The 23720-nt window shown below is 41.1% G+C and overlaps 1 protein-coding gene across 2 annotated transcripts in view; it reads right to left on the bottom strand.

Annotated features, from left to right (window-relative positions):
- Positions 1-3270: 3270 nt before the first annotated feature.
- cxxc4 (CXXC finger 4) overlaps positions 3271-23720 on the bottom strand; it is a 29588-nt gene continuing 9138 nt past the window's right edge. For both annotated transcript variants that reach the window (XM_004549436.4, XM_004549437.4), the window contains exon 3: positions 3271-4487. In XM_004549436.4, the coding sequence (XP_004549493.1) occupies positions 4443-4487 (45 nt within the window). In that variant the 3' untranslated portion in view covers positions 3271-4442. The remainder of the gene's footprint in view (positions 4488-23720) is intronic.

Genomic DNA, 23720 nt, shown 5'->3' with positions numbered 1-23720 from the left:
TTTTTGCTTGCACTGCTTAGGTAGTTTTAGACACTAATGCATTAGGTTAGGTTTAGTTGTCATTTTGGAAATTATATATTGGATTTATAAGGCACTTTTCCTAACAAGGTTACAAAGTGTTTCACAGAAGGGAATTTATGGAATATTGAAAAATCTAAGAAAAATAAGGCTACTAAATACTGAAAGTAAACTTTTAAAGCTTTACTAGCTTGTATTTCCAGCTTTTGAAAAATGGTTTCATGAAATAGCTGCTGCTTTAACAAGGTAAGAACACAACAGGTACCTGGAAATTACAGGTTGCTACTTACCTGGAAAGGTTTAATGCTTCTTGGTCAAGCAGAGGCTGTGCAGCATCTGGAGGATTGCACATAAGCAGTAAGCAGTGGCCTCGCTTGCAACATGCATGCATCCTGTGCATGAAGGCAAGTTGAAAAAGAGACCGCTGTTGCATGTAAGACCCCTTTTTTTGTTCCTTGCATCACCCACTTCACATGTGTAACTCAGCCGGTATTCCTTCTAGACCTCGTGTGCATGTTCACATGCTCACATTGACTCCGGTGGTCAGAAAGAATTAAACAGACCTTAGTTTTAAATTCACACAAGTGCAGATCTTGTACATTGTGTACTGCTAATAGATACAAACGCCAAAGCTTAAACTTTGATGGCCAAGTTGAAATAAATCAGAACCAAAGCTTTAAGGGACCGTCAATTAATGTAAACCAGACGTTTATTGTCTTCTTCTTACGGAAATGATCTTACACTTTTCACGGTGCTAAATCGTGTTAAGTCTGACTATGCAAAACTGGAAACTTGTATACCGTGAAATGCTTTTCAAGAGCGTGAACTTCTAGTTTTCTTTTAAGAAGAAATTGCATCTTCGGCTGTTTCAGATTGCGCTGCAAGGTCCAAGCACTGCCTAACTGTAAAATATTAAACTTTACACTGTAAAAAGAAAATTCTATAAAAAATGGAAAATGGTAATTTATTAATCCTTTGTTCCCTCCATTTCAATGCATGTTTGAATAAATAGTAAATGGGTGGTTTTGGATGGTTAAGAAAATAAGGAAATTCATTTTAAAACATTCATCGTACTGTATTGTTTTTACAGATTTTTATCGTTCTTTTTTTCTTTTTTACAGTATATCTTGGTGCACAATATTAACTGAAAGTGTTATTTAAAGAGGATCTGGTTAACTGTTGTATTAATAATTCTCCAACAATGTGGATGCAAAACACACAGAAAAAGAAGAATGTGATGTTTCACAATGAATGATTTCATTGTTCCTGTATTAACAGGATGACAACCTTCACATCTGTCCATTAAAATAGTCATGTGGGAGCTATTTAGCTTGCACAGCTTTTAAATGCTCACTAACACACTTTACATGTAGTTTATCTTTTGTAAACAATGGATCCCAGTTCGGGGATGTGAGTGCTGTGCCTCTTATTGTGACTGTTTTAAAACAGATTGAATATAGCTGACATGAAACAACTTGCTCGTTAGCTACAGACATCTGATTAAGCTGTTGCTTGCTATACATGATCGAACTTTCTTTTCAGTTTAAAAGTGTTGTCAACCAGAACAGATGAGGAAGAAGTCCCCTCCGTGAGACGTCAGGCGTGTACTTCACTTCAGTCGGCTGACTTTCCATGGTTTACGGCTGTTAGTTTCTTCCAGTCTTAACACTCCTTAAGAATGTGGTGCTACACTGGGGACCGAAGGCTAATGTGCTATAAAAATGCTATCATGTTTTAACAAGCTGCTGGCATCACAGGCAAGGTTTGATAGAGACACTAATGGCCCTGTTTTTTGGAGAAATAAAATCTGAAGGTGGATGCTTGATGTCAGAAGTTTGTCAGTCCTATTTGCAAGTTTTGGGGTTTTGTATGTTTTCACTCACTGATTTTTTAAAGATGATTTTACTTTTGCATTTTGATGCATTTGGTGACAGTGAGAGTGGCAGCACAGCTACTTGTTATGGTTTAAGTTGGCTTGTGTTACATTGAGTACCTTTAACATGTTGAAAAATGACATTTGAGGCTATCCACTGTGTTTAAATGTGACACCAAAGAGTTTTTGTCTGGAGTCTATATGTGACCTGTTAAGACTCAGCCCAGTCTCATCACTGCCATGAGACAGAGCACTGACACCCAAGGACACCTTCTGTCTCTTGGACGTCGGCGACTCTGACAAAGCGGCCCATGACTGAGAATGGGATAGCTTGTCACATATCGCCACCACCCTGCTATCTTGCTAACATCCTCCTGCTACCTTCTCAGTCTCTGTCTCTGCCTCTCCCTGCCAAAGCAGAAAGCTGAACATTAGCACTTGGGCCTGAAGACTTTAAATCCTAGTTCCCGAGCAGAGTAGGAGGTGGAGGGAAAGAAGGATTAGAGAGAAGTGTCTCTGATGTTATTTAATCTCACCGTCCAGGGAGCCGGCGCACTCCCAGTGCACATTATCAACCTCTGATGACCAGTGAGGGCGGGTGAGGGGGAGAACGGGCGCCTTAGATGCCACATTGCCACCAACACTGCTGCTGCAGAGCACTTCAAGCCATCTTCCAGGCCGTCCCTAAACAGTCAGCAGCTCAATTTGGGTGATGGCAAGCGTGCTCAGTCAGGGGAGAAGTCAGTCCCGGATGATTTCCTCCTTTTTCTGCTCGTTCTCCTCTGCACTGACACCCCTCTTCCCCCATCTCAGCTATCGTCCAAATGCGCCTATGTCCTCCCTTTGCCTCCCGCTGCCTGCCCCCCACCCACCTCCGCAGCATTCCTATTCCCGCGCCCTACCTACCCCAGAAACCAAAAGACCCGGCAATCATTCAGTCGCTCAAGTTATCTCAGGAGCCTGTCTCGCTTCGCCTCCCCCCCTCCAACCTCCCCATCCTCCCTTCTTCTACTTCCCTGCATCCCTCCACCCCTGTGCCCCCCCAGTGCATTCCAGCATGACAAACCACATGGGATTTCACTAGTCCTTTAAAGTCTGCTGCCTCTGGGAACCACTCTTCTTCATGCAACATTTTAGTATTCTAGGGAATACGTGACCAGGGAGGCAACCAATGCAGTTATATGTCTCCCATCTCCTCCAGGTTGTTATTTCTGTTGAGGCTTTAAAAACAGGCAAGAAAGGTAATACTTATCAGGTGATCAAAAGTGATTACTGATTTTTCCCTTTTTTATATATGTTTGTATATCGGGGCATTTATTTTTCTCTCTGTCCATGGTTTCTGCACAAAAACGGTTCTACCAGCATTTCTTTTACTGAAGTCATTTTTTTTTATTTTAACACATAAAAGCATCACAACAACAATATACAAATTCTTAGTAATCTTTAAAACCAAAACACATTTACACATGCAACAATAGGGTTTAAGACAATGAGTAACTTATTGAATAATCGTGTTTTTGGAATGTCTCAACATTATTTTGCTGGAGGGACTGCTGTTTACGCTGAAGGAGGAGTTTCATCGATCTCTTCTCTCCAGAACAACATCTGGCATGTCAAATATGTGTAGTGGTCTGTAATTAATTCAAAATTTGAATGTTTTCAACATGACCTACAACTCTTTACTGGCATTACTTTCTACCTTTTTGACAGTTACAACCTTTAGTGATCCAAACTGAAAGGAGAAAAAGAAAAAGACACAATGACCTATGTAGTTCTGTAAGGGAAAAAAAAGGATTTTCTTTGAGAATATGACCCCTCAGACAGCAGTCTGACTCAAACATCTGGCGCTGCCACAATCAAATGACGCCCAATTAGAGCTTAAAGAAGTGTAGCTCACCACACAGGGCAATGTGGGCCGTTCTGCTCTATGTCCACTCAAACCAGGAAGCACATCAACAAACCCATCACGGGAGCGCTGCTGCTATCGTTCGCAAACATATCACACTGCCAGCAATGGTCTAAACATGAGCATGTGGATTGCAGATTACATTAAAAAAGAACAAAAAACTGAATAGGACTCAGTTTGATATAATAATTGAAGTAAAAAATATATATAAAAGGTTGAAGAATAATCACAAGAATAGATTATTGCTCCGCGGTGAAGTGTGTTGGGTTTGTATATCCTCGATCCTTGTGGCCTCTTCCTGTTTGATGGATTCAGGGTGACTGTATGATTGTCTGTTTGAGTCCTTTACACAGGATTGGCTGTGAACCTACAGCCACGACACTGAAAACACATTCATAGACACCAAAAATATACATTATGATACTGTCAAAAGGTACAATAATTACACAGAAAAGGAAATTACAGAGTTAAAACAACACCATTATGTTATCTTTTATCTTTTTGTCTGTCCACGTTTTCTTCTTTCATCCTCTCCAAATGTTTCGGGCGTGATGGGTTCTGTGAACCCATGAAGTGCTCCTGGCAGAGAGTCAAGAGTCCCACCTGCCCTCCTAACTGGTGGATGGGGTGGCCACGGCTTTCTTTCTAAAAGAACCACCGAAAAGCTTCGCCGTTGTTGACCGGCGTCCTCTGTGGGAGACAAAATGTGAAGGACACATTTTATTTCACAGGTTTCATGGTGATGTCACTGGCAACCTCTTGAAAATAAAACAAAACAAAATTCACGTTCAAAAATCACAGATGGCAATAACCCGCAATGTAAGGAGCAGTTGGGTAGAATTGGCTAGAAACAGCATGGACATTAAGTAAAGTAAAAATCCCAGAAGGGCACTTAAAATGGCCAGAAAGCACAACCACCAAATCAAGTATTTCATCAAAGAGCCAGCCAAGGTGATTACATCCACGTCCCACCCACACCCAAATAATCATTACGCTGTATGAAATATTCAATACAAATTCCCAAGAAGCAACAATGAGGCATTTAATTACTGTGAGCTCTAGCCGCAGTGAGGGGGAACAGTGCATCGTTTCAATTTGAGCCCGCGCCAGCAGCCGCCCCTCCTTCTTCTCCCCGAAACCTCTACGCCAGAGTGACAGCCTCTTCTTTCCGAAACTCATTTGGAAGTCAGAGACATAAAATACTGGAGTCTCCAACCAATCCCCATGACCAATTAGCACATTTTTTTTGATTTTTTTCCCCCCTGTTGACGGGGGAAATGGTGCATAATCACAACTAAAATCACTTTAGTCTGAGTGGAGAGCAATTTGACATTTTAATACCAAGTGTCATTGGCAGCTTCTTAAAGGCATGCTGATGAGTATGTTAGCACCAGACAGGCGCATGCTCTCAAGCTTATACCGGTTATTGACCACATGTAAAACCTACAGTGTACAACGGGCGCTGATAATAGTTTATATTTAAGTTGTATTACCCAAAAGGATTCCAACCATTTGTAATTATTAATTGTCTGGCATCATGATACAAAACACTGTTTTTTTCCCTTTTTTCGATAAACAATGAATTTGCCTGATAATTGCTGCAGGAGGAGTAACATTTATGCAGTCAATGCAGTAGGCGGGATTAATGCTGTTGTTATTTGTCATGCAGTGCATTGCAAAATGGATATTTAAGCAGCCTAAATTAGCTTGTTTTCTCCACCAAAGAGGCTGCTCAGTGACAAGTGGAGTAACAAGCTGAACAGCTTTTACTTCACTTAACTTATTAAACTAAAACCAAAGCCAGTGTGTTTACATTGACTTTTAATGTCATTAGACACTGCATGCATATGCTGGTCTGTAGTGATTTTTCATTCAAGAAAACTCCAGTTGCACTAGTATCAGACTGAAGAACAAGTGCAATACATTGGCAATTTGTTTCATATCAGAATAAACAAGAAATTACATCATTTAAATGTGTGTAGAGTGCACTGTGCAACATTATGTGTAACAATAGATTTCTTAATTATCAGATATTAGTCCCCATATATGCAGGGAGGTCACCTGAGCCCACACTTGTGGTTTCTTTTCATACCTAAATTCTGAAAATGTGATAGTACTTGCACCAGTTCTTCCAGAACTGAAGGGGGCTGCATAACGCACAAGAAAAACTACATGTGGAACAAAGAGTTCATCTCCAAGTTGGTTTGGTTTGGTTTTGGTTCAACCTGATAATATCTGAAGTGTTATAGTCCCTATATTATCCTGAAATACACATTTCCATGTTGTTTGAGACCACTGTTGTGAAATCAGCGATACATTGTAGGCAAAAATGTTAGCAATAGCTAAAGTGATTTACATGCATAAGCTAACGTACAGAATCGATACCTTGTAGTAAAAGTAGCATGCTACTTGACAACCACCCTCATTTTTCCAGTGTTCTGTCAATAAAATGTAATCATAACATTTTAAAAATAAACTGTCTCCCACCACAATGTCAGTGATTTAAAACGACTTTATAATAAAGGATTTTATGTTTAAGTACAGGAGATAATCATTTTGTTTTGGTATGAATTTGGTATTGTGAATCATGTACTTCCATTGGTACTCACCGCTAATTTACTGTACTGTATTGTGACATCCTTTTTATATGTATGTGTACAATGTGTGTCCAGCACGAATTATAGCCTTTTCACTTTCAAGTAACCAAAACTATTACTTGACTGACATCAATGAGAAGGTCATAAGCCCAACTTTTTAACTAGTGCTTACGATGGCTACACTGACACTGCGATAAGGACTTTAATGTCTTCTGCTATGACAAGTTTAGAATTAAAAGACAAACTTTATTTAGAAACCCACATAAATAATCTTTATAATGAAAAAAGAATAAACATGCCATAAACAGATGAGTCTGCAAACCCATCATCTGATGAGGCTTTTCAGAGCCACCTATGTTATTAAATTAACGTTTATTTATATAGCGACAAATAACTCGAGGTGATTGCAAATGTGCTCTGGTTTTTCTTGAGACATGTCTGGCACAAGGCCTTTTAAACAATTTACAGAGTAAGGTACAGATATATTTCCTTTGGGCAAACACATTGCAGTATTGGTACCAAACTTAATAGTAAGAAACCTCTGACCGGCATATAGAGAATAGCCATCTGCCCTGACTGGCTGGGGTGAGAACTAATGGATGAACACCAGTGCAACACATCTCTGGGCTCTCATTCACACTAGCTGTGGATCACAAATATTCACTCATCAGGTGTAATGCAGTAGATGTGGCTTTTCCTACATTTTAGGATATTCTTCCTGTGATCTCCTAAACAGAGTCAGCTGTACAGGTACTGGCTCATCACCCCACCTGATTTGGATGCATGCATTCCTCGTCTGTAGCAACCATTTACCATTTTTTCACACCACATTAAGCAATTACTATTATCCTTCTGAGTGAGTAATGGTGGAACCCAGAGCAGCAGGATACCATCATCACCAATTTAAACGTGGAGGAAATGAAATGCGATCATGTTTTTAAGGGTCAAGATGTGTTCACACATCTAGTTTTTTTTACCTAATTGCCACGAGCTGATTGTTGTATCGCTGCAGTCCATTAATTGCACTTTTTCATTTTTTGAAAGCAGTTTTGCTGTTTCTAAAAATGCATGTTTTTTATGTGATTTTTGTTTCAAAATGTATTTTTAGAGAACAATGAAAGGCTTAATCAAAGTTATGCTGAGCATAAAAGTCCCCTGGAAAATATAGTAGAAAATCAATTTAGTGTTTATTTACTTCATATTGGGATTCTGCGCAATGTGAACATAGGTTCAACATTTGAGAGTATAAATGATTGCTTTTCTAAACCATTCCCTTGAAAAAAAATCCAAAAAGACAAGACATAAACACTTCTCAGTTATTAGTACTTTTCCTAGTTTTCTTGATATGAACATTCATCACTTACAGCCAATGTTTTGCTTTAAATTTCCATTTGAGACAAAAGGATGGAAGCAAAGAACTTAATTTTTGTGGCTTGCAGTGTAACATCTGAGTGGACAAAAAGAATATCACACTGCTATATAAATGCCAAATCACTTACCAAAACTTACACGAGTATTAACCCTCGGTTAATACTCAACACTTAGTACCATTTTTATATAAAAAAGATAAAAATGTAAAAAAAAAAAAAAAAGTATATATTTTAAGATTCTCTTCGGTAAAGCAAACATACATAAAAACAAAAGCGCCGTAGTGCCGTGCTTTAGGCCTTATGTTTCCATTGATAATCAGAGTTGGTAAAGTTCGTTGCTAGTGTTTCTGTCTAGTAGTTCGTAGACTTTTCTCAGCTTCAATCTGGACTTTAAGAAAAACAACACCTTTTAGACACAAATAATTGTTATGGCTTCATTAGCTTAATGACAACTTAGCAGACCGCTTATGTGGCTGTCGGCTAATTGCTAACAGCTGTCGTATCACCAGACTTTAACAACAAACACAGATCTCTGTGACTCGACTGGACAATATCAACATTTCTTTCAGAGGACTGAACAAACTTTACAATGCTGTGGATGTTGTGAACACATCTGCGCATCCACAGGAGGACATTCATGTCCTGTTCTTTCTCTTTGCCTATACTGTGATGCTCTTGGAGCTGAAGAAAAGACGAGAGGTGAGAATGTTTATCTTGATCCATATTCTCACATTGATTAATCCCTGGTGGAAGTGCGGCTCACCAGAGACAATAATGACCCTAATCTGGGCACTCGGCATGTCTCTGTTTTGTTAAGTTCCCACGTTATCGATCCAGTTGGGCTCTCGAGTGCTGCTTGGATTCCCTCCCAGGTCTCCGTGCCTCGGCACACTGCTGTGACCAGGCACAAAGAAGGCTCAATTAGTACAGCTCTGTGTCATCTGGTCCCCCACCTGCATGTGCCTTCAAAGTCGACTGGCAGGAAGAGCTGGGGGGGACGACACAAGAATACGGAGACAAGCGAAAGAGAGGGCGATAAAGACAGGGTGAGGAGAAGGTACGAGCTGATAGTGCTACACCAGGGACAAGGGAGCAACGCCAAGGTTTCACCTCAAATCAAGACGCTGTGGCAGCAGCTCAGCTCGCATCAACGCTGCTGCCTCTGCAGCAGAGCATACATAACAACCTGGCTGCAACGACAGACTGAAGGGAAAGACAATTTCCCGCTCCGGCAATGAATGCACACAACAGAGTATTGAACTGGCTGAAGGAGGAGGAAGACATTTCTCCAGACCTCAAATTAACCCCACCACACCAGCACAGTAGGCAGGGTATTCTGACTGTCTGCTGGTGGCTTTGGGTGATAACAACACAGTAAAACTGACATGTAGTGGAATAATTCTCTGCTGATTCTGGTGAGGCAGTGTAAGGTCTCAGGGCAGCATGTGATCTTAACTGGACCTGGCAGGCGCAGTAAACGTTGAAGCCACATCGTCAGCTGATTAAAACAAGGTGGTGGAAATCAAACCAGTTGGCCCAAACCAAGCCGAACTCCGACCTCTGCAGAGCCACATGCGTGCAAAGGTGACAAAAACCTCCATCCGGAATCTTAAAAATCCAGGATCCCTATCTTTTCCACACAAATACTGGAAACGCACAAATACTCCCCCCACCCCCAAGCCCACCCCTGCACTGCTCCTCCTCTCCCCTGCAGCCTTGGCGTCACACTGAGCTGGGGGCAGAGATAAACCACTCAAGACGATGAGGATGATAATGGCAGACGCCACAGCGCCTCAAAATTCAATCAGCGCCCAGACGTCAATGCGGATGAGTGTAAAAGTGAAATATGCTCGCCGGCGTGTGTTAAAAGACGCCACACAGGGCTCGCAGAAACAACAACAGGAGATGAAGAGGGCAATGGGGGGGGGGGAGCAAGAGGAGGGGAGAGAGATAGTGAGAGAAAGAAAGAAAGAAAGAAAGAAAGAAAGAAAGAAAGAAAGAAAGAAAGAAAGAAAGAAAGAAAGAGGAGAAGAAGAGAGAGAAAAATTAAAATAATGTGTCTTTACTGCTCTGCTTCCGAGCACTATTCCACTGGCATTCTGAGCAGCCCTACTTTAACCACAGACTGTGAATAAATTACCCTTTTGAACTCGGGGTGATTGCAAATGTGCCCCGGTTTCTCTTGAGACATGTCTGGCACTAACCCTCAGCTCTCTGCTCCCAGCCAGCCTTGTCACAGAGGCCCCCCCTGCCCCGCCACCACCGCCACCACCACGACCGCTTCACTCCTCTCACTCCCACCAACACACATTCAAGGCTCACACACACACAAGCGCGCGCAACATCATAAAAGTTTTAATTCACCGCAATTACGGGTGGATTTTTTTTTTCTCCAACTATAAACTCGCCTTCCCGCCCTCACTTTTTCTTTCTAGGAAATCTCAAGAATCTGCTTGTACTCTACAGATGACAGAGCAGAGAACAAGAAAGATTTTAAAAAAGGCAGGGAGAGAAAAATCAGAGAAGAGGTAGAATGAATAGAAAGGGGGAAGTGAGATGGAGATATGTGGGAGACAGAAAGACAGAGCGGAAGAGGGAATTTCAGGTAGAGGCATCGGGCAGGTTGTGGGAGTGTGCTGATGTGTTTCCAAATGCTCATTATAACACATCAGCACACGCCCATATGTTACCCTGACAATACCCATTATTTATTAAGATACGGGCCGGGAACCAGGCCGTACTTCATGACCACAATCCTTTGCATGGAGCTCTAACAGGCTGCAAACAAAACATACACAAATATACAAACTTTTTTTAATTCTGCTTTATTTTTCCTTCACACTGACTTTTCAGATCCATTCAGATGTATAATTGCAAACACTCGTCTTTCTCATGCCTACAAACACCTCGCACCCAATACATCTAACACCTCCAAACTACAGTCAGAAAAAACAAACCTTTCAAAATAAAACAACAGTCTGCCTTGATTATTTTAACCCCAGTAGTGAGGTGGGCTAAAAGCAAAAGAAATGTCCTTTCATCAGAGTCGAGGAAGGACGACTTTGAGATCCATCCAAAACACTCAGAACCATCTCCAGGCTGGGTGGTGGTGGTGATGTTGGTGGGGTTTTAGGAATCCAGTCAGCCTTAACTGATGTGTTATATATTGCCTGTCACTTTATTCTGGAGAAATATTGGGGCGTTGCCAAGCTCAGACCTGGAAGGTATAGCAATCCATCACCTGCAACGTTACCGCTGTTAGGAAGGTGGGGGCTGAAATCTCATCTTAGGGCTTGTAGCCAATATTCTAGCCACCCAGTGCTGCTTATAAAAACTACCTCTCCAAGGCCGCTATTACGGACAGACCACTCATCTAGGTATCCACACACCGCTGCGCCCGGTGCCGCATCGCCACGCCGCAACATGAGCAGACACAGAGCTTAGACCTCAAATATTGCAAATACTTTCTTATATTCAGCATCGGCGGCAATAAGTAGAGAAGTTGGGACTATAATAAAATAACATGAATAATGTGAATACATCACGCATAAATCTGGGTTTTGCAGATGTTGTTCAATAAGTTACATCAAAACATAATATTTTAATGCAGGCTAGGAAATGCCCTTATTTTTGTTCAGGATGTTAAGCTGTCATTTCAGCTGTCATTGTTTTATGAATTTTGCGTATATGTTTGGTTATATGACTATCATAGGACCATACAGGTGCAAACTAACCCTTGAGCGGGGACCTTTATATTGATGCACCAACAGAAGAAAAGGTTAACTGTGAATTCTGTGGTATGCTGTCCCCACCTGCAGACGTTTATCAAAAAATGTTTCTGGTCACAGAGATTTCAGCGCTATAGTTTATGTGATTATACAAGGAGGGCTCAAAATTAGAGATAGAAGCAAATGAAGTAGAATGGTATAACCTTTTTCCCTCTCTAAACAGCATATGTTTTCAGTTGATCCTACTCAAATATGCTCATGGCACACAGACAAGAACCAGAGTACACCAGAATGGTGATAGCACTCCAACACAGAAATGCGGCTACAATCTTTTAAGTCAAGGTCCAGCCTTGCACTAGGCATCCATTCGAGCAAATCAGGCTAAGTGTATTGCGGATGTTTGTGAGTAATGAGGAATTTGGGAGTTTTTCGCTGACTAGGCGTGTATGGACTGGGGGCAAAAGGGGGGCGATGGAGGGGGATGTATGATGGTGTGCTTAAGAGCTGTGCCTGCAGGAGGCGGGGTGGTCACAGGGGGGAGATTAGGCTGAGGGGCAGCGAAGGAAAACCAAATCCATCTCCATCTCAGAAACATCCTAAAGCAGATTACTTACTTCAGTGGGAGAGGAAGAGAGGGATGAAAGAGAAGGAGCGGAGCAGAGGAGCATGAGATGGATGAGGAAGCAGGGAAAGAGAGAGAGCAATTAGCATAGATGCAATTCTGGCACAGTCCTCTGACTTGATATTTGACCTTCTGCGCGAGTCTTGCCAAATATGGCCCGAGAAGCACAGACGGACCATATGGCAAAGTGCTGCTGGAGGCTGAGTGCAGTGTGACTCCAAACCTCCGTATGCTAATGGGCGAATGTAATTACAGTGCAGTATTCCTGTAGGATGTATATTTTACGAGCCCTCCATAGGAGTGGATTTTCTGAGAGACGGGCCAGGCCTCAGTGGCTTCAGGAAATAAACAACAGAAAAACGCCTTTCTTTTATCAAACTGCGAAGGAGCCATTGAGTGGACAGCGAAATGGAACAGGCCCACCACTCCCGAGGCGGCACAGCGATGTGTCTCTTTACGAGGAAGTCAGTGTATGTTGATGAAAATGAAAAACGCCCACAGTCAAACAGGTAAATCGAAGGAGAGTTTGCGGAACTTGAGACTGCGGCTCTCCTCTGAAAGCTCCCCAGTCAGCGATGTCACGGCAGATGTTTTCAATCAGCTGCCAACGGCAAAACACCTGCTGAGCCAGTGACGTCGCTGACGGAGGCTCGACTGGAAGCGCAGGATGCTTCAAACGATGCAAACCAGAGATGGTAGTGAAGCAAAGAAACTCTGATTTCGCCCTTTAAATCTTGAGATGTTAGTCAACTTTGGATACAGAAACAGAACTCAAGCACTTCCTTCATTCTCACAAGATATGTGAGAATGAAGGAAGCAATGTGAAGTGCACAGTGGAGAATTTACATTTTTTTTCCGTGCCTTCTTTTGAAACGGGCAGTTAGAAACAGCTGTGAAATATGGTAAGAGAGATACAACTTGAGTTTTCTTTAAGTGGGTGTTCAGCCTTAAGTTTAATGGAATCACATGCCTTCAATAATTAATAAATATCTTTGGATGTACTAGTATCCATAGCTTATATAAACATAGAGGATCTAAGGTTTTGATACACTATTTGATAGTGTATGAAAATCAAATAACTACCTTGACTTTTAAAGGATAAGCCAGCTGTAAATGACAATTTATGTCTTTTTTGCTAATAGTTCTACTTTTTTAAAAAATTAGTATAACAAGGACATGTTTAAATTTACCGTATATGTTTGTAAATGTTCATATACAGTATTTATTGTGTTTTAAAAATACAATCGCAAATGTTCAACTCATTTCACCTGTTTTTCCCTTTAAAATGTCCTCCTGCCAATCAATGGCAAAACAACAGATGGGAAGTGTTGAATTTCAATATTTACCAAAACGTCAATCTCTCCCTAGCCTTAAGAGAGTGGCTGGATGTGCTTCTGCTGCTCTGCTCACGAGCTTCTCATGCTACACCTTGTGAGTAGACGTATCTCTAAAATCACACGACACGCAGTACGAAAACTTCAGTGTCAAAAACTGCGGATTGGTGGCATTTTTAAATATTCAAATAGTGGTTGTGCTATTTAAAAAAACTGAACTGTTTGACGATTCTTGTTTCCAGTGACTGCTTTTCCGTCATTTTGTCCTCATATATCGACAAATATTTTCAATATTTGTCACAATCCAATGTTTGATTTAAGTTTTTTTCATTATTTTGAGCAGTATATAGCTATCTGTTAGTGTTCACGCTCAATGACCACTTCATTAGGTACACCTGTTCAGCTGCTCATTAACACAAATATATAGTTAGCCAATCACATGGCAGCAACTCAGTGCATTTAGCCATGTTGACATGGTCAAGATGACTTTCTGAAGGTCAAACTGAGCAACAAGATGAAGAAATGTGGTACGGCTGTTTGGGCCAGATGGGCTGGTGTGAATATTTCAGAATCTGCTGATCTTCAGGGATTTTTCCATACAAACATTTCAAAGGGTTACAGAAAATGGGCCAATCAAGAGAAAATATCCAGTGAACGGCAGTTCTCAGACTGAAAATACCTTGTTGATGCCAGAACACACAGGTGAATGGCCAGACTGCTTCAAGCTGAAGCCACTGGTAACTCAAATAACTATTTGTTACAGCTGAGGTATGCAGAAGAGCATTTATGAACGCACAACCCATCAAAACTTAAAAAAAGAGCACACCTGGGGTCACTCCTGTGCAAAAATATGGATGATAGGGTCTGAATCTGCACCCCTTAAGACCAGAGTGTACCCATCTTCTAATGGCTGTTTTCAACGCGCTGTGTCAAGAAGCTCAAATGATCACAAACTAGTTTCTTGAACATGACAATAGGTTCACTTTACTCAAATGACCTCCACAGTCACCTCTGTTGGATCTCAATCCAACAGAGCACCTTTGTGATTTGGTGGAACAGCAGATTTGGATCATGGATGTACAGCCAACAAATCTGCAGCAACTGCGATGCAATTATTTCTTGTTGAATCCATGCTACGAGGAATTAAGATATTTCTGGTAGTAATGCACTTAGAAGTTATTTGATGACGACTATTAAACAATAAAAAGAGTTCAGACCATTAAAACATGCAAAGTGTGTTGAAATTAGATGCTGATACGGTCATGAAAGTGTTGCATGGCATCAACAAAGCAATGAATCAAAATGGGGCCCAGTGCTGATGTAACCATGTAAAGCTAGCATGCCCCAACCAGGCATAATCATTTGAGAGCAGCGTGCTTGGTGGTGTTGGGCGTGAGCTTTGAAGAACAGTGAAAAATTTACATCACTCTCAAGAACTTTATTTGATGGCTTGATGCTCAAACACATATCCTGATCCCATTTCTGCACGATATCAAGATTTCATACTTGATGATAAATTTGGTGAAAAAATTGGTGAATCAGTTTTGTGTAAATGCACAGTGGCCCAGTAGTTAGCAATGTTCTTCACATAAAGAAGAGTTTGGATTTGATAGTAAAAAAGATGGATGTAGATGTCGTGATGTCACACACTTTTTTGTGAAGTTCTGGTTTGAAGCCTTGAGAAAAGTATTTTCACCATCACCATCTTGGCTTTTTGTGTACTGACTTGTCAATCGCAAGTTCGTAGACAGTGAACATATGCTAGATATGTCTAACCCTAACACTTTCCCGAGGGAAATTGGGCAGCATTAACCCAATTTCCCTCCTGATGAATATAGTATTATCACTCAATCAATTAATCATGATCTTTCTGAGACTTATAACCAAAATTTACCAAATAAACCTAATGTTTTATATAGTTTGACCTGAAATAGGTGAGCCCATAACAGGAAAGCATTTACAGAGGTCATGTCAGAAAAAAAAATTTCCAACAAACTTGTATAAACTGGAAGCCTTTGCAACCACAGCTATCGCCATCTGATGGCCTTTAAAATGAATGCAGATTTAAGGAACCTCTGCTTTGGTCTCACTTTTCAAACCAAGAGGCAATGTTTATCGTTTATGCTGGTTTGAATCTTCTTACAGTCCAAAGACAGGCAGGCCACATTAACTGGTGATTCTAAATTGGTGTAGATGTGATGAGAGAATAGTTGTCTTTGTGGTAGCTCTGCTGGTGACCTGCCCAGTGTGTAACACACATCTTACCTAATTTCAGCTGGGATGGGCCCCATCCCTACAGGCATATCAAGAAGGATAGGATAAAACAGCATGGTAAGGAGTGAAGAATATAGATGGATGGAGACAGAGCAGTTTCAGCACCAGATTCTTTCAACCTCGATCTCTGAAGGAACAACACAGGAGGCGCTGCTCTCAGACTCTTTACTTAATCTGATTAGATCAGGCCGACACGTACTGAACCGGACTAAACACACCACACTGTACGACATATATTTGCACACCTACCAGCACCTTATACCTGTTAATATTTCAGAAACACTGGTGTTAATACTTGTGTCTTTTTATGTTTATGCATTTATCTCTTCGTTTTATACAGTTGCTTTGTTGTCTGTTGTGTATATGTGGCTATGACAACTTAATTTCCCTCTGGGATTAATAAAGTTTCTCTGATCAGATCTGTTACTTTAAATGATGGTTAGATATATCCATACTTTTTCATTTCAATTCTTCAATAAGTGCTAGCTTGTGCTAGTTCAGTATTTTCTTCATTCAGACGTCAGCATCGTAGAATATGCAGAATAAGGAAGACGGGCAAAAACTCAGCCTTCAAGCCAAAAATTTAGGTTTGGTATTCTGACGTTGTCCAGTAGCACCTGTTCCATTGCTAAAACGTCTCACGCTACATCACAGAATACATCACACACAATGGACTCATGCTGTGTGAGAGATATCTAGGGCAAAACGGGAGCAACTTTATGCTGCTGAAATATTTCTCAGATGCTGTGCCTCTTCCCTTCATCGTGCATTGAAAATCCATGCCCACACAGACGGAGCCAGCCCTCTGAGAAAAACTCCACGCAAAAAACGAGGGCTCACCTTAAGGTCAGAGGCTGCATCCGTAGCCAGGATCAACTTCCCGCAGCTATGTATGCTAGCTTCCATTTCAATTAGCTTTACCTTAGCACCCTCGCCCAAGTAAGCCAATTTCATACAGGGCTCCAACAAAGCTAACTCCTGTCTGTGAGCATACCCCTATATATGAGACAGTGAACAGGCTTTCAGGTGCTGCTGAGATTTCAGGAAAACAAAACAAAGAGATGCAGCGGAGAGGTCAATTGAGCTCCAAGACAGGAAATCAGGGCAGTGTGAGAAGCGAGAAGGGCAGGCGCTGAAGGATGGGAGCGGGGGAGGAGGAGAAGATGAACAGGACACGCGTTTTGAGTGTGCGGATACCTGAGGGATCTGGTATGGAAATCCCCAATTTCTCAGCCAAGTTGCAGCCCTTTGAACAGCGAAAGACGTCAGCTAGCACGACGAGAAGCCATGTGGGTGTAACGAAGCGAGGGCTAAGCGAGGCAACATGCTGCCAGTTCTCTGAAATGTTAAATTGAAATGCAAAGTAGGAGCAGGCCTTCTTGTTTTGAGCAGATTTCACAGCATCTGTGTGGGAGCCCTTAAACTTAGAAGGTCCATACGCAGAGCTCTGCATATTTACAGCAAATCAACATAATATTTAGGTTAGGATTAGAAAATACAGACAGCTGAAGATGAATCTTTAATTTTGCTCAGGTAACTGGGAGTCAAATCAATCTGTTCATCAAATTCAGCAAGTAAAAATACATTTCACTTCAGTAAATCAGATTTTTTTTTTAATAATCAGTTGTCGTAAGTAAAATGTACTGCTTATACTTGTAATGTGCTGCTCATGCCTTTTTTTGCTTTTTCTTTTTACACATTTTTAAGCAAGATGTTGGCACCGAGCGAACGTAACTAGTACAGCGTCAAAAAAGTCAACACATGAAAAGTTACTGTTATTTTAAAATGTGTCCAAAAACCAACAAGAGGTGATCAAAGGATTTGAAGTGAATAGTAAAGAAAGTTCCTTTTGCTTTGTCTGTGGAAAATTTCAGGTTGACATTAGTGCGAACTGATCTGCATTAGAAATATCCAGACGACAACAACAACAACAGCCACAAAAATGTGTGTATTAGTTTGAAATTTTTTCAGATTAAAGAACTGTGACAGCAGAGCTTTGGAACGGCTTTGATTCGTGCCTCCTCCAAACAAAAGTGAATGAGGAAAAAAAACAAAACAAGGTAAGATAATTTCAAATGGTGATCATAGCACGCATGAAGGCCTGCTATTACAAAAAACCAGGGAACAGTGGTAAGAAGCAAACCCAGCGATGTACTTCTTCTCCATTCAGTCACGTTATTGCTTGTGAAAAAGCTAGAAAGCAGAAAACAAGCTTTGGTTTGGCGCGTTCAACCAACCACAGACAAAGGGGTTGCATTTCTGTGGTTGTTCCCTCTACATAACTGTATGCAGGACATTTACATTTGTTTAAAACCTTCCTCCTCATTACAGCTGAAAGAACCAATCCAATCCTTAATGCACAGGTTTGCACAATGCATGCTTGAGATTTGGGAGTTAAGCCATACCCATCACAGGATTCTCTGCGTGGGCTCGCATAATTCCAACTTAAGAAGTCACACGCCACAAAGGTTGGAAACCGCTGCACTGCTGCATTTATATATACTGCTGAAAAAAAAACAGCGAGGCTGCATGTATAAGAAGACTTAATTTGGTTTAATTGAATTTAGCTGAGACACACATACAATAAAAGTTTGATGGTCTCTGCATGTGGAGAAAACCTCCCTTCTGAGGATTAAAGTCATCTAGTTAAGAGTCCAATGACTAATATTCCACCTGAAGCAAACTAAAATGAGGAATTATATAAGGAAGCTTTAGTTAAAACTGGATTTGTGAAAGTTGACAAAGATAAAAACAAGGCAGATATCATTAGTGGGCAGGTAATAAGTCAGGGCTAATCCAAGCACACTCCCACCGGCTTAGTCATCCCAGCTCTGTGCTGATCAGACGGTGCAACTGGTCACAGTTTGTCAAAATGCAGCTTGCACTCTGAGCAGATTGAAATCATTTCTCTACTCAACACCACGCCACAGACAGATCTTTTAAGGAGTGACACAAAACCGTCAACAGCTCAATGGTTTATCAGTCATGGAGGACAAAGGGGCTCAGCGGTAAAAAAAAATATCCACCTGATGTCATCAGCAAGTGCATCATAAATCCTATCCTTTGCCTGGGGACTAGAAACTGACTTCACACCTCTGTGACACTCTCTAACCCCAGGGTTTCTGACAGGGAAAAAAACTTGAAATATCTTTCTGGGCACGGTGTCAGATGCTCGGCATGAAATATTCATAATCTGAGAGCAGAGCCACAATAGAGGAGGTGGCAGCATGCGCGGATTTGACTTGCAGAAACTGAGATGCTTAAACCACATTGACCGATTTCTCCCATCACAAGTTGTCACTCACAAATTCACTTTCACGTCAGTTTTTCTCGGATGAATGGCACAAGGCCATCTGTCATTTGATGCCTTTTAACTTATACGCATAAACACTTTAGTGCATCTGTCCAGCTGCATTGCTTTTTTTTTTTAACATCCTGGATCCTTATGCTTTAAGCCATACAGCTATACTTGTATAACCTGGACATTCTCAGGTTTGTGTTTTCGGTAGAGAAATCATAAAAGACAAACTCAGCAAACCAAAATGTGAATGTGTCTCAAAACCCCCCACTTACAATTAAACTCAAATACTTCATATTTTTGGATGCGGTTTAAGTTTTGTATACGTCATAAATGTTTACATAAAAAATTTATACGTCATAAATTTTTTTGACGTATAAATTTTTTTAATCTAACAGTGTTAATTAAATAACACTGTTATAAATAAAAGGCGCCGCAGAGCATGAAAAGGTAGCAGTAGCTGGATATGTTATGATACCAGAAATTTAGTAACTCGTTAGAGTTACGACATTCTTGATACCCAATTTGATACAATTTACTTTATTAGCTCCTTTATTAAAAAGTAATTTTAAATTACTAACGTGGTGGTGGCAAAATGTTAACATCAGAGTTTGCTGACAGGACACAAATGGAAATATTACGATGACTGCCAAATAACCTACTAATATCACCGGGGGAATAATCACAGAAAGTGTAAAAGTTGGACGTATTTACTGCCACTCAGTGTTTTTGTGTGTCACCATTGGAAGCCTTTGAGGTGAACGTTTACACCAAAACGAGTAACTGAGCCCAAAAACTCGGGAAAGCACCAGAAATCTGGTTTGCAACCACAACTATTTCCATCTGGTGGCCTTCATATAGAAATGCTGGTTCAAGGCACTTCCATGTTAGCGTTAGCATTTAAATAATGTTAGCCATTGGAAATATTTTAGCCTATAGAACATAGCTAATTTAGCTGTACGGTGGCAAATGCACTGCAACTTAATAAAACACTAGCAACTAGAAAAAATGCTTTAAACGCACACAAAGCACAGCAGAAGATAAATAAAACAAAACGTTTTTTTTTTTAAATGCCACAAAATCTCACATAAAAACAAATTAAATAAATATATAACTCACACAAGACAAGGGAAGTATTTTATGTGGATACAGTAAGGCGATGGACCATCTACGAAGTTTCAAGCTAACAATAAACGGCTAATACCAAATTTTTATATACAATATCGTATGAATCGTGTTTCTGTCATATTAGTGTCTCCTCAGAAACACTTCTGTTGTGTTTCGTGTGCTTTTGCTGCATTAGAATTTTGGTACTAAAAGGTAAATACCATGCAGTTTCAGTTCTGGTCACATCCGTAGTAGTAGTGCTTCCATTTCTGGAAGTATAGGCCAAATGAGATGGGCATTGTAGAAGAGATCCTTTAAGAAATTTCTTATATGATTTGTTTGACATATAAAGACGCCTTAATGCCCACTCACATCCTGGGCCATCTGACCTCAGGACATGATAGGTTGGGGTTAGGTTTCACAGTGAGCTCACCCGAAACCTTGGCTGATTGTTACCTACACTCATTTTCACACCTTGGCTCGTGTAGAGGATCATTAGGGGGTCCATTGTCCCTCTTGGGGGGACACTCCCACAGGCTTAAAGCTGGGACTCTCCACCATTTGACCCTAGAACTGAAGAAGCTTCTCGGATGAAACGTCCTCAAGCAACTAAAAGAAGTCCGGATGCTTTTGTTTCCAGGCTCCTTAGACGACATTTAAGTGAATTCATATCACTTTCCTTCTTGTCTGTTTACACAGAAAGCATCTGTACTCCAGATGAAATAATTCTTTGCAGGATCTTCATTCACTGGCCTACAAACAAAAACCCCTTGATATCAGGATGGCAACCAAAGCCACGGTGGTAATTAATAAAGGCTGCCTCTTAGTGTCTTATGCCTTTGATGCCAGGAAAGTCAAAATGTTTGATCTACCATGTGTTAGCCATGCTGGACAGATGATAGAACCAAGCCATTTACTGGTTTAAAGATGGCAGTTTATTTTGCATGGATCAGGCCATTGAGGAGTCATTTTTCCTACACGGTCGCTTGTCTTTAGTTTTTGTACCAGGGTAACGTGGTCAATAGCTTTAGTATTTAAATTGTCTACTCTATCCTGAGGAAATGAAGGAACGTTGTATTTGGAATGACAGTGCAGCGTATTCAGAGGGATGATGAACGGATCACAGGGAAGAGATGAAATGGTTAAAGGTTTAGGATGTGAACAGAGCTGATTCACTGACATGTTCTATGAAACCCAAACAAACTGGACAGCCATAGGGCTCATGTCTGTGTTATTGTCACTTTATATTAAAGTATTAAATAACAATTTTATCATAGCTGATGTTTAGCGATAGCCACTAGATACAGGGACACATACAAGGTAAGCTTACAAGCCTGAGTCTCAGTTAGTGAAAACTGTGTAACAGTATATTCAGTTATGAGTAAAGTTTGAGATTTATGGAAACTCAATGCTGTTTTCCTCTATAATACATTTTCATACAAATTCTGACACAAAATTCTTGAAAGCGTCTGGTTTTCTGGAGCTTTGTGCAACTGTGCCAACTACATATAAACTTTAACACCTCTTTGTTACAGCACACTTCTTCTCATACACGACAGTTACATGGCGTGTCTGCGATACTTACTCGTGCATCCTGCACCCACAGGACTGAACAAGTTCCTCATTTATTCTGCAGACTTTCTGTGTCAACAAAAGACAGGTAACGGGTCATGTGATGATGATTAATGCAACTCAAAGAGTGCTTTTATGCTTCAGGCCTACTCTTGTGCATGTTATATCTGACTATGCTGATTGGGTTTGAGCCAAAACACAGTTAACCTGTATCTCAACACTACTTTTTTACACACACAACTTTTACTAGCATATCTGACTGATCAGCACCACACAAAATTGTACACTTAAAATACAGCATGATGCCTCTTTCTGAAAAAGAATGAGATTTTATATGAAGCTGGTTATAAGAAGAAAGTAACCGTGATCAATGCGACATGCTAGACATCTCACACTGAAATCTCCTGAATGAGTCCTTCATCTGATTCAAGCAAAGCTCCACTGGCTTTTTTTTATTGTGGCGGTGCCACATAATTTTACAATGTCACAGGCTACCATCATCACCTATGTCCTTGCCATCATTTTATATATGTCTGTAAAGTCACAGTGGATAACAGCGGATTGAATCAACCTTTCAACTTGTCAGTGCTGCAGCTCTTTCAGCCTCAAAAAAAAAGAAAAAAAAGTGAAGGGACAGGTTTAGGCTACTCTGCTGCAAGAAGGTCTTTGGTCATAAAAGTCATAAAGACTTTTTTTGCAGAAATATTAGATCTTTATTCCTTCTGCACACATCCTCAATTTCAGAATCAGAATCAGAATCAGAATCAGAATGGGGTTTATTGCCAAATGTTGAGCAGGTTTACAACATTAGGAAATTGCTGCGGTGCTTCAGTGCAAACATGCTGTCATAAATAGCACTTAAATAGACATGGAAAAAAATAAAAGTAGGGATAAGAATTAAAAGTGCTACGTGGAAAGATATGTGCATGAGATATACATGAGATATATACATGAGAATAAGAATTAAGAGTGCTACGTTGAAAGATATATACATGAGTGCAGGTGGTGATCAGTGCCAAACATAGAATGATGCAGTGACACAGCGTAGGGTCATGTGTTAGTGGCGGGTACAGTCATATGGTTATTGTTCATGTGTCCAACAGCAGAGGGGAAGAAACTGTTCTTATGGCGAGAGGTTCTGGTGCGAATGGACCGGAGCCTCCTGCCTGAGGGGAGCAGGTCAAACAGACTGTGTCCAGGGTGAGAAGGGTCAGCTGAGATCCGAGCTGCACGCCGCAGTGTCCTGGAGGTGTACAGGTCCTGCAGAGATGGGAGTCTGCAGCCAATCACCTTCTCAGCAGAGCGCACAACACGCTGCAGTCTCTGTTTGTCCCTGATAGTGGCTCCAGCGTACCACACGGTGATGGAGGAGGTGAGGATGGACTCGATGATTGCAGTGTAGAACTGCATCATCGTCCGTGTTGGCAGGTTGAATTTCTTCAGCTGCCTCAGGAAGTACATCCTCTGCTGGGCTTTCTTAATGACGGAGGTGATGGTGGGCTCCCACTTCAGGTCCTGGGTGATGGTGGTACCCAGGAAGCGGAATGAGTCCACAGAGGTGATGGGGGTGTCAGTCAGGATGATGGGGGGGAGTGGGGCTGTGTGCTTCCTGAAGTCCACAATAATCTCCACTGTCTTCTGGGCATTCAGCACCAGGTTGTTGTGGCTGCACCAAGACACCAGACGTTCAACCTCCCTCCTGTAGGCAGACTCGTCCCCGTCCGAGATGAGTCCAATAACGGTGGTGTCATCTGCAAACTTGATTAGCTTGACAGACTGGTGGGTGGAGGTGCAGCAGTTGGTGTACAGGGAGAAGAGCAGCAATTGTTTAAATTGCTAGCTTTGACTTAGATTTATTTCAAGGTGCTTAATTTGGATTTAAATGACAAAAAGGTCAAAGTCAGTATGAAACCGTGACATTGGCCAGAACTGCACTACGACTGAAATGTTTAATGAATGAAATAAAATGAAGAGTATAGGCGAGTGATTAAAGTGATTAAATGTGGTGAGGTTTGTTTTTT

This window comes from Maylandia zebra, linkage group LG6 (assembly GCF_041146795.1).
Source record: "Maylandia zebra isolate NMK-2024a linkage group LG6, Mzebra_GT3a, whole genome shotgun sequence".
In the NCBI taxonomy this organism is placed as follows: domain Eukaryota; kingdom Metazoa; phylum Chordata; class Actinopteri; order Cichliformes; family Cichlidae; genus Maylandia; species Maylandia zebra.
The sequence above is the reverse complement of the archived record's forward strand: the minus strand, read 5'-3'. Positions and strand labels throughout refer to the sequence as shown.